This window comes from Ixodes scapularis, unplaced genomic scaffold (assembly GCF_016920785.2).
Source record: "Ixodes scapularis isolate PalLabHiFi unplaced genomic scaffold, ASM1692078v2 PGA_scaffold1__304_contigs__length_218370807, whole genome shotgun sequence".
NCBI classification, from domain to species: domain Eukaryota; kingdom Metazoa; phylum Arthropoda; class Arachnida; order Ixodida; family Ixodidae; genus Ixodes; species Ixodes scapularis.
In genome coordinates, this window is record NW_024609846.1 from 121,513,247 (window position 1) to 121,527,412 (window position 14,166).

At 47.3% G+C, this 14,166-nt stretch overlaps 1 protein-coding gene across 1 annotated transcript in view; it reads right to left on the minus strand.

Annotated features, from left to right (window-relative positions):
- Positions 1-829: 829 nt before the first annotated feature.
- LOC8026963 (protein gooseberry-like) overlaps positions 830-14,166 on the minus strand; it is a 131,021-nt gene continuing 117,684 nt past the window's right edge. The window contains exons 6-7 of the mRNA XM_029970433.3: positions 6,358-6,461; positions 830-3,504 (exon numbers count right to left, since the gene is read on the minus strand). Coding sequence (XP_029826293.2) covers positions 3,220-3,504; positions 6,358-6,461 — 389 coding nt within the window. The 3' untranslated portion in view covers positions 830-3,219. The remainder of the gene's footprint in view (positions 3,505-6,357; positions 6,462-14,166) is intronic.

Sequence of the window (14,166 nt, forward strand, 5' to 3'; positions counted from 1 at the left end):
GTAATGCAGGACATAACACATTTCATCTGCTCTCTCTCTTTCTTCGCTCTTTTGTCGCTCTCCTTCTCGTTCTCTTGGGAACCCCGATGTGAGCACCCAGGTTTTGCCGCGTTCTGCTCCTGTCTTTAAACCCCCCCCCCTCCTCCTCCTCCCCGATTCAGTATAACGACACTTTAGCCATCTTGGTTTTTAATATCGTTGTTTACTAGCCATCTCAAGATTTGCATAAAATTGCAAAAAAAAAAGAAAAAAAAAAGAAACCGCTCTTTTGTCTTTTAGGAATGAATAGACAGTCAGCGACAGAGCAAAACGATATCGCCCGTGCTTCCTGATACCGTACACCTCAAGCTGATTAAGCCGCATTTTCAAATCGTATTCATCGCCTGTTCGCCATTGCTCGATCACGCACTCTGAGCGCGTATTGGACACGTAGGGCTACGATAGCGTTCGGCGTGAACTCTGCTCGGCTCGTATTGAAAACAAGAGTTGCGTCAGCGTTCGCCGAGGACTCGGATCCAATCGCGCGCTACGTGTCCAAGGATGGATGGATGGATGGATGGGTGCATGTTCACGGCCTTTGTAACAGGCGGTAGCTTGCACCACCTAGCCAAGCAATGGCGACCGCCAATGTTGCTTGATGAATTTTTGAAAAGGGACGATTGCGCCCGCTCTGCACTGAACACCAAAACTGCAATGCTCGCAAAAAAAAAAAAAAAAAAGAAATCTCTGGAGTGGCGATGTTCGCTTGCACTTCGACGATCGTCGCACTGGAAGGGCGATTCTTTCGTCCCCATCGCTGCCCGATAAATGACGACACAGATGCGGCGCGTCCCAGGAACCATTGTTTTTATTTTTTCGTTGTATGTACACGCAGGCTCTGTTTTGTACACACGTTACTGCGAATGCGCGCGGATCGGTGCTGCATGCCACGGAGTTGAGTCAGATTTGTTTGGCGGTGCACCGCAGCAACTCTCTCGGACGTTTCTTGTCACGTGGGCCTTTCGCGCCACATGCGACATCATTATCGCCGGGCCCGAGCTACGGTTAATCGTTTTTCCCGATACGAAAGCGTGCATCAGTTGCACAGAAATGCAGGGAAAAGTGAATTTGTTCTAGTATAGAACGACCACCAAAATTTCTCACAATATAGGCACGGCATAGGCTATGCACCAGTTTAGCGGCTCACTTGCGGGTTACTGATTTTAGAACCTTCATTTCTCATTGTACGTTCCTTTAATATTATCTACACTTTATTCATAATTAAAAACAAAGTTTCACTACGGCTCTTGGAACCGATGGAGCACATTTTCGTCGTAAAGAGCTTAAAACGTTTTCAGTTCGGCCGCTCATTTTTTTTTATTTGTTTCGTAAAAGGCCGAACAATATTTCGCGCAATCCTCTCGTTCCTTCGGGCACCAAACACGTGAACGTCAGACACTGAGGAGTTTTAGTAGACCGTACGCTAGAGCTTTGCGTTGCAAGCGGGAGCCCGTACGTGCAGTCACTTTGAAGCATGGGTTGAGCGTTCGCTCGCTAGGCCCGCAATATGCAGTCTGTACGGTCTACTAAAACTCCCTTATGATTCTACGTTTCCTCACACGACGCCAGGGTGCCTTTGCACCGTGTCGCTCGATACCGCAACTCCGTGGCATCGCACAACGTAGTCACTTTTCACAAAAAACAAACAAAACAACAACACAAGTTTTACGATTACGACGCAAAGCAGACAGATTCGCTACGCGGAGCAGACGCAATAATCGATGGTCAACCCCCACGTAGAGTAACAACATATCTCTCGCAAATGAACGATGGGTCCGCGCGCCCGGGGCCTCAGGTAGCCCTTGCTCTCTCGCCACAGGCACTGAAGGCGCGAGAACGGCAGGGAGGTTTTTCAGCTATTCCGTCTCCAGCGCGAGCTTTCTGCTTTCGACAGCGCTTGAGCGTCGCGGGGACCTCGAACGTGCACGTGCACAGCCAAAGCACGGCGGAAAGCAGCGAGCGCGCGATGGAGGCCTGGTCCCCTGAAAGAGGCGCCGTGCCATTCTCATTCCTGTCAGTGACTACATAGAAAGCAGGTGATCAGGAACGGTTCGTGCGGAGAGTCCCGTTCCCGCGAGTTGTGATTGCGTGTGTGTGTGTGCCCGTCTGCCACGCACGACAGGTGCGTGTCTACTGGGCATCTTTGGTTTTTTGGTGGCCTTGAACACACCTGTTTTCGGTCGCGGTTCGGACCGCATGGAGTCTCAACCCGGAGGGCCCTAGAGCGGTGCATCGCGGCCCGCTGAAGCACCGCACGGCTTTGGGCATTGCCACGTCCTGAGGCAACGAACGTACGCATTCAGCCGACCCGCCTACTACGCACTCGGTTCAACCCTAAGTCGACAGCAGCGTAAAACGGGACCGATCAGCTGTCGGCCTTGCACCCCGTGGCAGCAACATCCGACCACATCCGCCGTGCATAAGCACGGCGGATGTGGTCCCGCGATGTTAGGTCGGAAGCTGATTTGTCCCGTCAGGGCGCGTAGCGATTGCCCTGCGCCGCTAACCTAGGGAAGAAGTGAGGTATAAACACCTTATAGGGAATATAAGACTTCGCAGAGATATCAAGCATCTACTGCCTCGCTGCATTGGTGTTGAAACGTACGCTGAAATTTTGGACAAGAGATAATATGTTGGCGTTTTATATGGGGCGAATGCACGGGCTATACGTCAATGTCTAGGCCTGTTAACGATTAAAGGTTTTTGTGCTGCATGATTTCGTGTGGGAGGTCGTACTTGAACCAGGATAGGCTGAACGGCGACGATAGGCTGAACATTTAGTTTTGCATTTGATTCATCTCTTGACATCGATGTTATCAACAGTGTCCAATCAGTGTCCAATCACAGCACCGCGTTGACCTCCTCTAGGTGGCGTAGACACTACAGCACTACAGACTCGTTATGTCGGAGATGTTGCCCTACCGAGACAGCACTAACGGTCCGCCCAGGAGTGTGTACTGCCAATACTCTAATGCCTCAGACGAAGTGAAAGCCCGTGACATGGGCCGACCCGTGCGGTGCTCCAGCGCACTGATTGTCGCCGGCGTGCTCGTAAAGCGGCGAGCTCACATCTCTCGGAGGTTCGCGGTCGTGATCGCCACCGCCGCCGGTTACCATAGCACCGGGTGAGAGTCCTCCCAGAGCGCAGGAGTCCCACGGCCCGGAGCCCGGGCCCCGCTGTCAGAGCGACAGCCCTCGCAGGCCCGGGTAGTAGAAGGACGTCTTGAGGTCCAGGCCCGACGCGGAGAAGGGAGGCGACACGAAGGCGTCGGTGGCGAAGGCGTCGCCGGCGACGGCGGGGCCCGAGTGCATGGCGTTGGGTCCCGGCGGACCCGTGGCCCAGCCCTGGGTGGACGGGGCGCACACCCGCCAGTCGTCGACGGGCGCCGGCTGCATGGCCGCCTGGACCACGCCGCCGCCTCCTGGGCCGGCGCCGTAGTCTGGGCTGCCCAGCATGTTCAGCATCTGCGGCGTGCACCGCACAGGGGAATGACTAGGGCTCCCACGTCTACTACATGCACACCAAGGAGAAATTATATTAAACGCGCTCTATTCGGGCCTACTGCGGTTCATCACACGCCCATATCATCAAAACACGTTAAAAAAAAAACAACAAAAAAAAAACCGGACATTTACACACAACGTTTGGGACGATCTGCGTGGTTGTCTGTATTTTTATTTTTTTCCCAGTTTAAGATTTATTATTATGGAGTTAAATCACGAGCTAACCAGTGTTTTTTTTTTTTCCCGCTTTCAACGTTTTATCGAAGCTTAGTTCGGAGAAAGCGGAGACTCAATTTGGAGAGGCGCTGTTCATCGAGAGCTTTCTGTTTAGCGAATCCCTTCGGTCGGCATAAGCAGATCTAGAAGCCGCCAAAGGCTAGAACGTAATTCACTGAGGCGCGTTTACCAACGTTTCGGGCTCCTCCTACTCTCCTTCCCCCTGTAAACTGGACGGAACGTAAGAAAATTGCCTGCGAAAACAGGAGGGTTTTGACGTGCACGAAAACTTGTCAACCGTACTTAGAATACTCTGCCAGCTGCTTCGCTGACTGGGTCGTCTTTACCATACGCTGAGGCAGAGAACGGTGGAACGAGCAAACTTTGGAGTGAGCAGCCGACTTCGGTGAATTGTGTTTCTATAAAAACAAATTCTCTAAAAGGAGGCCCTATGAACTATGAAGGGGTTCGACAAACAGGGTCTCTAAACCAGCGTTCGATAAAACGGGCTTCGGTAAAATGGATGCATCCGGCTATATTCTAGCCTTAGTGAGAGAACTGCTTTTGGTCCCTAATAGAACCGTTTTAAAAGTTGGCGCCATATACCGTATTGACTCGAGTAATAGCCGCACTGTTTATGAAGAAAACCTGAGGGTTCGCTTTTCCGCGGAGCACGCGGACTGCCAATCACCGCGATCGACAGCACGATTCCAGCTGTTTACAGGACAGAGATGACGTCCTCGCGCGAAGATACCATCTGTGAAGATTGCATTTGTATGGAGAATCGTGTTCTCGACCTAGTTATTCGCTATATTATTTATGCGCAACGCGATGATCGGCTGTATATGTGCTTTGCGGAAAAGTAGACGCAAGGGCCTTGTTCATAAATAGTGCGGCTATTACTCAGGTAAATACGGTAGCAGCTGCTGCGCCCAGAATCCGAGACCGCCATTGTTTGGACACGCATTTTGAGTCTGCATAGGTACAAGGCAACGTTACTAGAATAGCTCAGTCACGCAACTGTGAATAGACGTTGCTTCCACGAGCAGTACCCACCCCCTCTTCCCCCACGGCTTGTCTCCCGTCGTTCGATGCGCCACCGTTCTGAGGACGGCTGCTATCGGAACTGCAGTGTTCGGTGGAATATATATGTTTCGAAGCACAGCGTCTATATGGCGTTCCACCATATACTCTATGAAACACACAGTTTTGAAACAAAAATCTAGATGGCGCTGCAAACGATGGGTCAAACGAGGTCAGTTGTGGAACTCCCGCGAAGGGGGGGGGGGGGGGGTGCACTGCGGGAGTTCCACAACTGACCTCGTCGTTTGACCCATCATTTGAAGCGTCAAAACTGTGTGTTGTTCGGGTGAGGACTCGGATCTAATCACGCGTTTCGTTGCCTAGAGATGACGACAGTCAATGTTGTAAATGTTGCTAGATGGGGTTCCGAAAAGAACGGTGAGCTCTGGAGTATGATGTAAAGCTTAACGATATATACTTTTATCAGATGTATTTATTTCACAGTATTTATGTTACCCCTGTCTTCCAGCACAATGATCAGTTAGCCCGAACTCGCGACACACGAAAGCTCATTCTTCGCGATCGGCATGTTGATAGGCAAGATCACTCGCCTCCGTGTTATTGTTGTTCTCGCTTAAATGGGCTTAAATAGGAAATTTTGAAATTTAACAATTTGGTTTGCTGCATTGATGAAATTTCGGAACGTAATACGACCTATCTTTGTATGCTCGGAGGAAATAGGGAAGGTGCCATAGCTTTTGACTATATCTGTAAAATCACTATGACCTAACTCGTCGGCGCTGCCTCGTAAATTTTTGGGACTGCGACAGTAATATAACAGTCCTTGCGCTATTCGTATGGCACAACTTACAGCGTTTTCAAGGTCAGTCTCCGGATCAACTTTCAAAACTCCATCCTACATCAATAATCACTCATTGAAATCTCCGTTTCCGTGTCTGATAGTCCCTCCAATAGATCATGAGAGCTTAATTTTTTAAGATTTAACCTATTCAGAGATGCGCGACTCACAAGGTCCTCTTCTTACTCAGCTTCAGGCTTCTGTCACTAGATGGCGTAGCAATAGTCGGAGTTGCGAAAAAAAGCGCGATTCCCTCAAAACCTTCAAATCGCCGTCGGCTTGTTTTGTCCGATTCCTCCATCCTAGCCTACATCGGATGTTTAGTCTGGGCGGGGGGACATGTGTGGAAAATGTGTGAATTGCACAGATACGGTATTCTTATATCTCCTCAGCCAGAAGACGATTGGGCTGTTTTTCTTTCTTGATCGGATCCTGTTGGGCCGAGTTTTTGCCTCCCCTATAAAACTGACATTGACATCAATTTTGCGCCCGACTTAACTAATGGCGTCATCAAGAACCACGGGGGTCGTACAATGGGCAAACAGAAGAGCCAGCTTTAGTTGCCAAGATAATGAGGTTCAGTCTTTGCGGGAGCACATTAGTTGGTGGCGAATCCAGAGACCCTTAGCGCTACATCACGACTCCGGCATTTTTGTGCCCTAACCACCCACAGTTTCGTTACACGGAGACTTTTAATTATTTACGGTGCAGCTCACCTGAGACTTGAGGGGCTGTGGCGGTGCTCCGTACGAAGGGTCGGCGTAGGCGGACCGAGACTCTGCCACGCTCCCTCCGGGCCCCATCTGTTGCACGCTGCCTTCTGAAATCAGAGAGAAAACAACGTTTTGACCTCGGTGTAACCAAGTCGAAAATTATAAACCCTCAATAATAATTCGCCCCCTCCCCCCCCCCCCCCCCCCAAAAAAAAAAAAAAAGAAGAAAACATTAAAAGCACTAAAGTTCTGGCTCCGAGCAAGAATGACTTTTTAACGCAATCTACTGCTACACTTAATCTAAAGACAGTACAATGAATGAAAAAGCCTGTATCGCTCAGATCGCTTTCATGCACAGAACAATGTAAACTGCATAACTGCATTGTTACCACGTTAGGTGCGCTGCCGTGCCATACCTGGCGAAGTACACTTCCGTTGTTCCGATTTTTAGTGCAAAATGTGGTGGCAGGTCGACGTTTCAGTGGCTTTGCAAAAAATTATTACTAGTATTTGCTTTTACAATAGAGGTATCTGAATTGTTTGATGTCGCTTGGAACTTCCAGCAGCCAGTGTCGAAATTTAGAATTTGATATAAACCATATGTTTTGTGAATTCTTCTGGATAGTTCGCTGGCATATTTCATCTGTCAAATTAGTTGAAAGCATATTTCAAGGCTTGCCATTGTAACTCCGCAACGTAGTCAAACGCACTCACACGCAACCATGTGTGTAGGGGCCTTAATATCTCGATGGCGTCCCAGCGTAGGTGTCGACCCTAGGACTCTACCTTATGATATAAAGATTAAGCTATTTATGATTGATAAATGAAAACTCGAGAGCATTTAGACCACCAGAAGAAAACGCCAACATAACCGAAAAAGCGCAAAAAAAAAAAAAGAAAAAAAAAAGTCCCGTCGTTAGCAGAACGACAATTTGTCCCGTTAGATAATTCAGAAAACCGTTAAATTTAACGGGAAAAAAAACACTAAATTTACAACACTCGTTCTGGTGTTACCCCGCAGTAGAACACAGTGCGAAAATATCTATACTCTGTTTAGCCTTAGGGGTACTCCGGCGAATTTTCCGAGCTACCCCAACTAACTATATTTTTGGCCTCACCGGCCTCTACCCTTTCCGGTACTCTATTTAGTATCGCAAAATTGAGAACAGTTAAGGCCGGTTCTCACATGCAGCGGAGCGCTGATGTAGCGCTTCTCACGTGCCGTCAGCTACTTATCGTCTGCCATGAGCAACAGTTTTGACGGTGCGATACAAAGCTGGTGAACGCTCCCGTCAGCACGCGCTTAGCGCGAGGTAAGCGCTATGCTTGTAGCGCTCCGCTGCATGTGTGAACAGGCCTTTATTGTGAAATCGGCAAGTGAAAATGATGCCAAAACGAACATTCAAATATACTCGCGCTTTTCAGTGACGTGGCGTTAGGAGAAGGCAGGCTTGCAGGTCGAGCGGGCATTTTGAGAAATGGACTATGCCGAGCATTTGTTTCATGCAGCTGCGCGCGTGCTGGATCGAGCTTCCAAAACATTTATTTGACACTAGGAAACTGCTTGTAATCAGTTGGGAAGAAAGGCTACAGCCCTGCCTTTCCCTGATGTCACTTATATTTTCATTGTTGTCAGTAGAGACTTTTATTTTGAAAGAACACGGTGATGGCCAAAATTGTAAATTCAATAACTTCGCGAAGAAAATTATTTCGGCCCAATATTTGGGTTACTATTCCAGCGATGTTTGTTGGTGCGTTTAGCAAATCTTCAGGCAAATCGGTGACTATGAAGAAAATACCGGAATAGCCCTTTAAGCTGAGACCGCAGTCAATGCCACAAGCACGAGAGCTCGATGTCGCTGCTTTGGAGTGTTCGTCCGCAAAACGAGCACTCGCGCTAGAAACGCACGTCTCAAAATTAAGGGCGCGGGCTAGCTCGCGCTTGTAGCTTTGGCGGCAGTCTAAGCTGAGGGGTGAACACAGCATGGCCTACAATATTTTCGCGCGCTCTACACAATCATGTCCAAATCCTGGGCTGCCCAGCACAAAAAGCGAACCGAGCCAGTTCTCTAGGTATCCGCATGAGGCGCTCATAACCAAACCAGAAACGGAAGAAGAATTTTTTCAAAACAAGCTGTCAAATTACAGCCCGCGGCGTAAAGCTTGTATTTTAATTTTTCTATCTTCAGAATAGAGACAGGTAAGTCGTTCTTCGCTGATTTGTGAAGTTTATTTGCTGCTCATCTCCTTGCGCTGCTTCGCTGGGTTATACCTCAGAATGCATGAGATTTAGTGCGAGTTTATACTTGCCCCCTGCTGATACTGTCCGGGCCGGCGGGCAGGAATAGAAATAATTTTGTCATCATGCATGAGAACAGCTTTCTGAACTTCACTTACGTGCTCGGACGTTTGTTCTACACTTTTCGCGCTTCAAAAAGATAAACCTTCAAATCTCGATCAACTTTTTCCTTGTCAAAGGTTTATGTGTTGCGGCGAGAGGCGGGGAGCATATTTCTCGCTGCTCCCAAGTTCCGTAGACCTACGAAGAATATAATTAGCGACTATTTCTTTGTGATGTTTGGTTTGGTTTGGTTGCGAGCGCGCCACCAAATGCCCCACAGTAACAGTCTCTACCGGCGAATGCAACGACCCGAGGAGTGCAGTCAGCGCGCGAAAAATCTCGGAGGCCATGAACAGAGTATATTAGCTATGTGCGAGACCAAAAGCGTCGCTGTGATCGGCTTTCCGCGATTGGCCAAATGACGGGCTTAAGGTCATTGTCAGACTGTCAACTTGGACGGTGTTTAAGAACGCGATGACTCCTAGTTTTCACCGTGCGTTTTACACACACCATCAAGCTTGCCGTCGCAATTGAATAAGTCGTCAAGTTCACGACTCCTGACGTCACGGCGAGGCCAATCCTGGTCATGACGTCACGGATGTAAACCGTAAGATGGCGCCACCGAAACATCTCGGAGCTAATGCTCAGTTTCCTCGCAAGTGATAATATTAACAATATCGGCACATCGGTAGTTTACCCCCAGTTTCGGTAAAAAAAAAAAGACCTAGTCCACAATGCGAGCTAGAAACATCCTTTATGTGTAAGGCTCATAAAAAATTCACGTTCCGCCCATTAAAAACAATAAAAGTGACGAAAGAGCCCAAGTGCGCACCTGGTCTCGCCACCTCGCCGTCTCCTTCCGCACGATAAAGTCCGTCTCATATGGTCAGCCTTAAGCGTCACGTGACGTATATTTTCCCGCTAATTTTAGCGGGGAAACTGAATTGTTGTATAGGTCACGTGACATCAGGTGACCAGAAGTCGACTTCCCCCACTAAATTTAGCGGGAAACTGGACTGGTGTCTACGTCACGTAACGTTAATTTGTCCGCTATATTTAGCGGGGAAATTGAATTGGTGTGTAGGCCACGTGAGTACCGTTTCCCCGTCATATTTAGCGGAGACATTGCTTTTAGGCCACTTAAATTTACCCGCTAAATTTAGCGGGGAAACTAGATATACGTTACGTATAGGTAACGTGCCGTCGATTTCCCCCAATGTGAATAGTTGACGTGACGTCACTTTCCCCGCGGAAAAAGCACGGACGGACAAAGGGACAAAGTTTTGAGGGGTTCCGCTAAAAAGCATTACAAAATTCAAGAAGTCTCGTAAACTATTTATAATTATTCTTGCGCGCGCATAGTTGAAAAGATGATTAGTGTGTGAAACTCAAACAATTCTGGATCTATATCTCGAAAACCAACCTTGCTAGAGTTTTAATGTCCGACTTAGTGACAAAGCACGGCACGGTTAACACGAACAAACCATCGCTATTTTTCTGTGTTCTTCTTTTAAATTTAGGTGTCGAAGCTAATAGTGTGAAGGGAGTTCTCATGTGACCCCAATTAAAGTGGTAAAATCTTGTACCCGGCTCAGTAAAATTTTAAAAAAAGTCGCCTATGTAATTTTTTATGTGTTCACAGTTTCGCACATGAATCATCCATGTGACCGGGCAAACAGTAATGACAAAGAAGAAATACGGCTTTTGCCGTACGTGGAGTTGCAGCTATTGACCACGAAAACATTTCCATCGTGTATTAATGCTTGTTTAGTTTGCAGTAGAGAATGCTTAGAGGTCAATGTCTTTATATGTCTCTCTCGCGTGGCGCAGCTCAATTACCTCAATCTAAAGCAATTAGTGTTGTTCCCATGCATCCTGTCCGTTGGAGAATTTTAGATGATAGGTTTTCAGCAACGATGTCGAAACACTCTAAAAAGAGCTCTGCGAGTTTTTCTCCTCTCAGAACACGGAGATAGCCAATCACAAAGAACTAAAAAATAATTTCAGTGAACTATAAAGTCCAGAATACGATTAGTAACGAAAAATTCGATATTGAGCAAATGAAACGGCATGCCCAATGTCCCTGTTGTACACGTAACATTTTTTTAGGTCGAATGGTATTTTGAGTTTCGCCATTTGCTAGGATTCTTGTATTTTTCGTCATGATTGGCTGTTCCCCTGAACTTTGAACCCCTAAAAACGTGTGAAAAATTCACAGATTTTTTTAGACAGAATCTTATACAATATCACGAACTCGATCGGTTATTGCAACGATTACGAAAATTCCCTTCTATACACCAATACAGTGTTTACAACAAGCCAGCTTTGCCCACAACAAGTGTGAGCACCGCGCTTGCTCAGAAACCAAATTCGGGAGGAGTGAAGCCTTTGCGCATGCGCAGTACCGACAGCAGCGCCACCACACTTGCGTGACGTCAGTGAGTTGAGTTTGTCTATACTCCACAGTATGTTTCACCGCAACCTGGCGAAGAGCGAAAGCTACGGCTCCTTGGAGTCAATCAGAAAGACGGAGGCGTGGCGCGTGGCAACCTTTACCAAGGGTACAGGGGCGAGAGCACAACGCAAGCGGCGCCAGCTGTCGGAGAAGAAGAAAAGGAGGAGCTCCCTCGGACCTTGTTCAGACAGTCCCAGCATGAACGTTGACTTTTTCCTTTTAGAAGATTATCCCGTCACTCAAAACTCGCACAACAGCGGCTTTTCACTCTTTCGATCCCACCCGTGACTTTGACAGCACTGCGTGCAACTAGTCAGATAGAGTATGGTCAAGTGTCTCTCCTCGACCCACTGATTGGTTCATTGCGACAGTAGCCTTCGCCGCTTGCCAAATTAACGGTTAGACGGGGTGTAGCAGACTGAATAACGGCTATCAATTAAGGCTGGTACTGCCGATACGCATAGCAGCGTCGCAAGCGTTCCTTGTAGTGACAATTACATTTCCCAAAATGACCAAAGAAAAACAAAAAGAAACCTAAGCAAAAAGGCTTAGCATTACACTAAAAAAATAAAACAAAATATTTCTTGTCACGAAAGGCTGCTACAAAAGAGTCTTCCAAATAAATCGTCAAGAGATGCAAGTTTACCAAGCAGGCCTTGTCAACCATAACAATGACTTTGGGATATATATATTTTTTTTAATATCGCGACGATATCGCCACGAAGTACCGTGCGCTGAAAATTTCAGACTTGGACGTAGTTCAACTACTCTACTCAAACTACTGTAGTTTAACTACTTTTCCGAGTAACTTGGTAACTTTCAATTACAACTTTATTTGAGTAATTAGTAGTTTAACTTAACTACTTTTTTAGGTAACTTCTACTCAAATTACTAACTACTTTCAAAGTCCAGAGCTAATTTTGCTCACCACAAAAAGTTTTAGCGCAGAAATAAATAAGACGCCGGCAGATGAAGTGACGAGCAAAGGGCCCCCCCAAATTCCGTTCCCACAGGCGTCCTTGGACCAAGCTGGCGAAAAGCAGCCAAAACATAACACTGGCGCGCCCGAACGCAGGAACAGATGCTTAAGGCTGCGGTCCCACGGCAGCCATCTTGAACAAGGCGTTAGTTCAACCAATAGATGGCGACACGCACCCGTGGGGTGGCCGAAACATTGGTTCACAGTGGGATGGCTCGAGCACCATCACGTTCCCCTCGTGGCCTTGCTCGCGCCGCTGCCAGCTGTGCTCAGCTAGCTCAGGTAGCGTGGTCCAGCAAACGGATGTATGCGAGAATGTCAGGCTGGGTATAAATTGTTCTCTAATATAGGGAGATGCAGTTCGGCGGTTGTCGCGGGCTTTCGCAATAAATCTTACCAATAAGGAATGAAATGTTGATTGACGTGTCAATATTCTATCAATGAAAATTTCCTCTGCAGGAATGCACGCTCAGTAGACTCAACCAGTGGAAGCGGACGTCAAGTAAACTGCTTCGCGATTTACGGTACTTACCTCACCATTTTAATGACGACTAAAATAACGTCACGAAATATTGTGTTTCACGGGGTCCGGAAGATGTTGTAAAGGTTGTTACATTATGTTACATTATAGTTCCCGGAAAACAAACGCAGTTGCAATATTTTCGGAAGTACCGACACACATAATGTTGTAAGTACAGCTTAGGAAAACCATCAGAAGAAATAGGAAGACGTTTATTTGCAATGAAGACGCTATGAATGAACGGCGTTTAGCGACGGCAAGTTATGAGCGTTCGGGAATTTATAAGTTGACGTGATTGCTAACTATGGACATGCGAACAATGAAGACCAGTTTTGTCGGGAGATGGTGTTGCGGTGATGACCTGATATCGGACGACTCATGGCAGACGAACAAGCAAGTTTCTTCTCAGCGAATGGTAAGTGTCCAGTGTCAAGCACAACACGTGGCTACCAACGTTGTCGACGTTTCGAACACTTGCCGCTTTCGACAAAAGTCCTGGCGCCTGGGCTAACTTTGTGGAAAGACTCGAAGTCTTCCTTGAATCCAACGCCATCATGAACAGTAACTGAAAACGATCCACTATTCAGTCGGTGGGTGGCGAAACGTATGCATCTACGGAGTCATGGGCGATGCGTGCTCTAAGTGGCTGGAAGTTTACACGATGCCTGCCACGACGTCCAAACACGTCATTGACGTTCTACGGTCTCTTTTACCTACTTTTGCCCCTACCGAAAATACTTTTCTCTAATAACGCGCAAAATTTTGCTTCAAATAAAATATACAAGTTTTTTAAGAAAAAAAAAAACCGGCATGAGGCATCACATTAGTGCACCATACCATCCTGCAACTAACGGGCAAGCAGAGCAGATGATGTGCGAAACGAAAAAAAGCCCTTCTGAAGCTTACGGAAGAAGCAGTTCAGTGAAGAATCGCCAGGTTCCTGTTCCGGCAGCACGCGACGGTCTCATCTTACACGAAAAAAAACCCGCCGAAGCAATATCCGGCAGGCGGAGATCCACACCCCTCGATCTCACGATACTGTAGCCTACGAACAAAGATCGAGAGATTCCCAGATAGAGAGTAATGGCAGTTTAATCGGTCGGACAACTCGTCTGCGTGAGGAATTTCAGCGGAAGTGGGGCCTTCCATGTAAAACTTGAGTAGAAAAGGCTCTATGTTGGTTGACCAGGAGGTGTCATCTCTCTGAATACGTTGGATATCAATGACCTTCAGTGTAAATATAACTAAATCACAAAACTCTCTTTGTGTATTGTTTAACTGCCCTTGTATTAGATAGTAGAAGCTATAGTGGCGATATGGACCTTTCACACCAGGCTCCTTTTTCTTATTTTTCGCCTCATACTCCTTTGCGGTTTAAGTATGCTTCAAGAATCTTTTGGAACGGGGACACTTTACGTCAACGAGGCTATTTGTTCCAAGTAGTCAATCAGGGAATACTGCTAGAAATCCGTCCCTCATATTAACGAATAAGCCGCACTTCTGCACAGTGCAGTTTT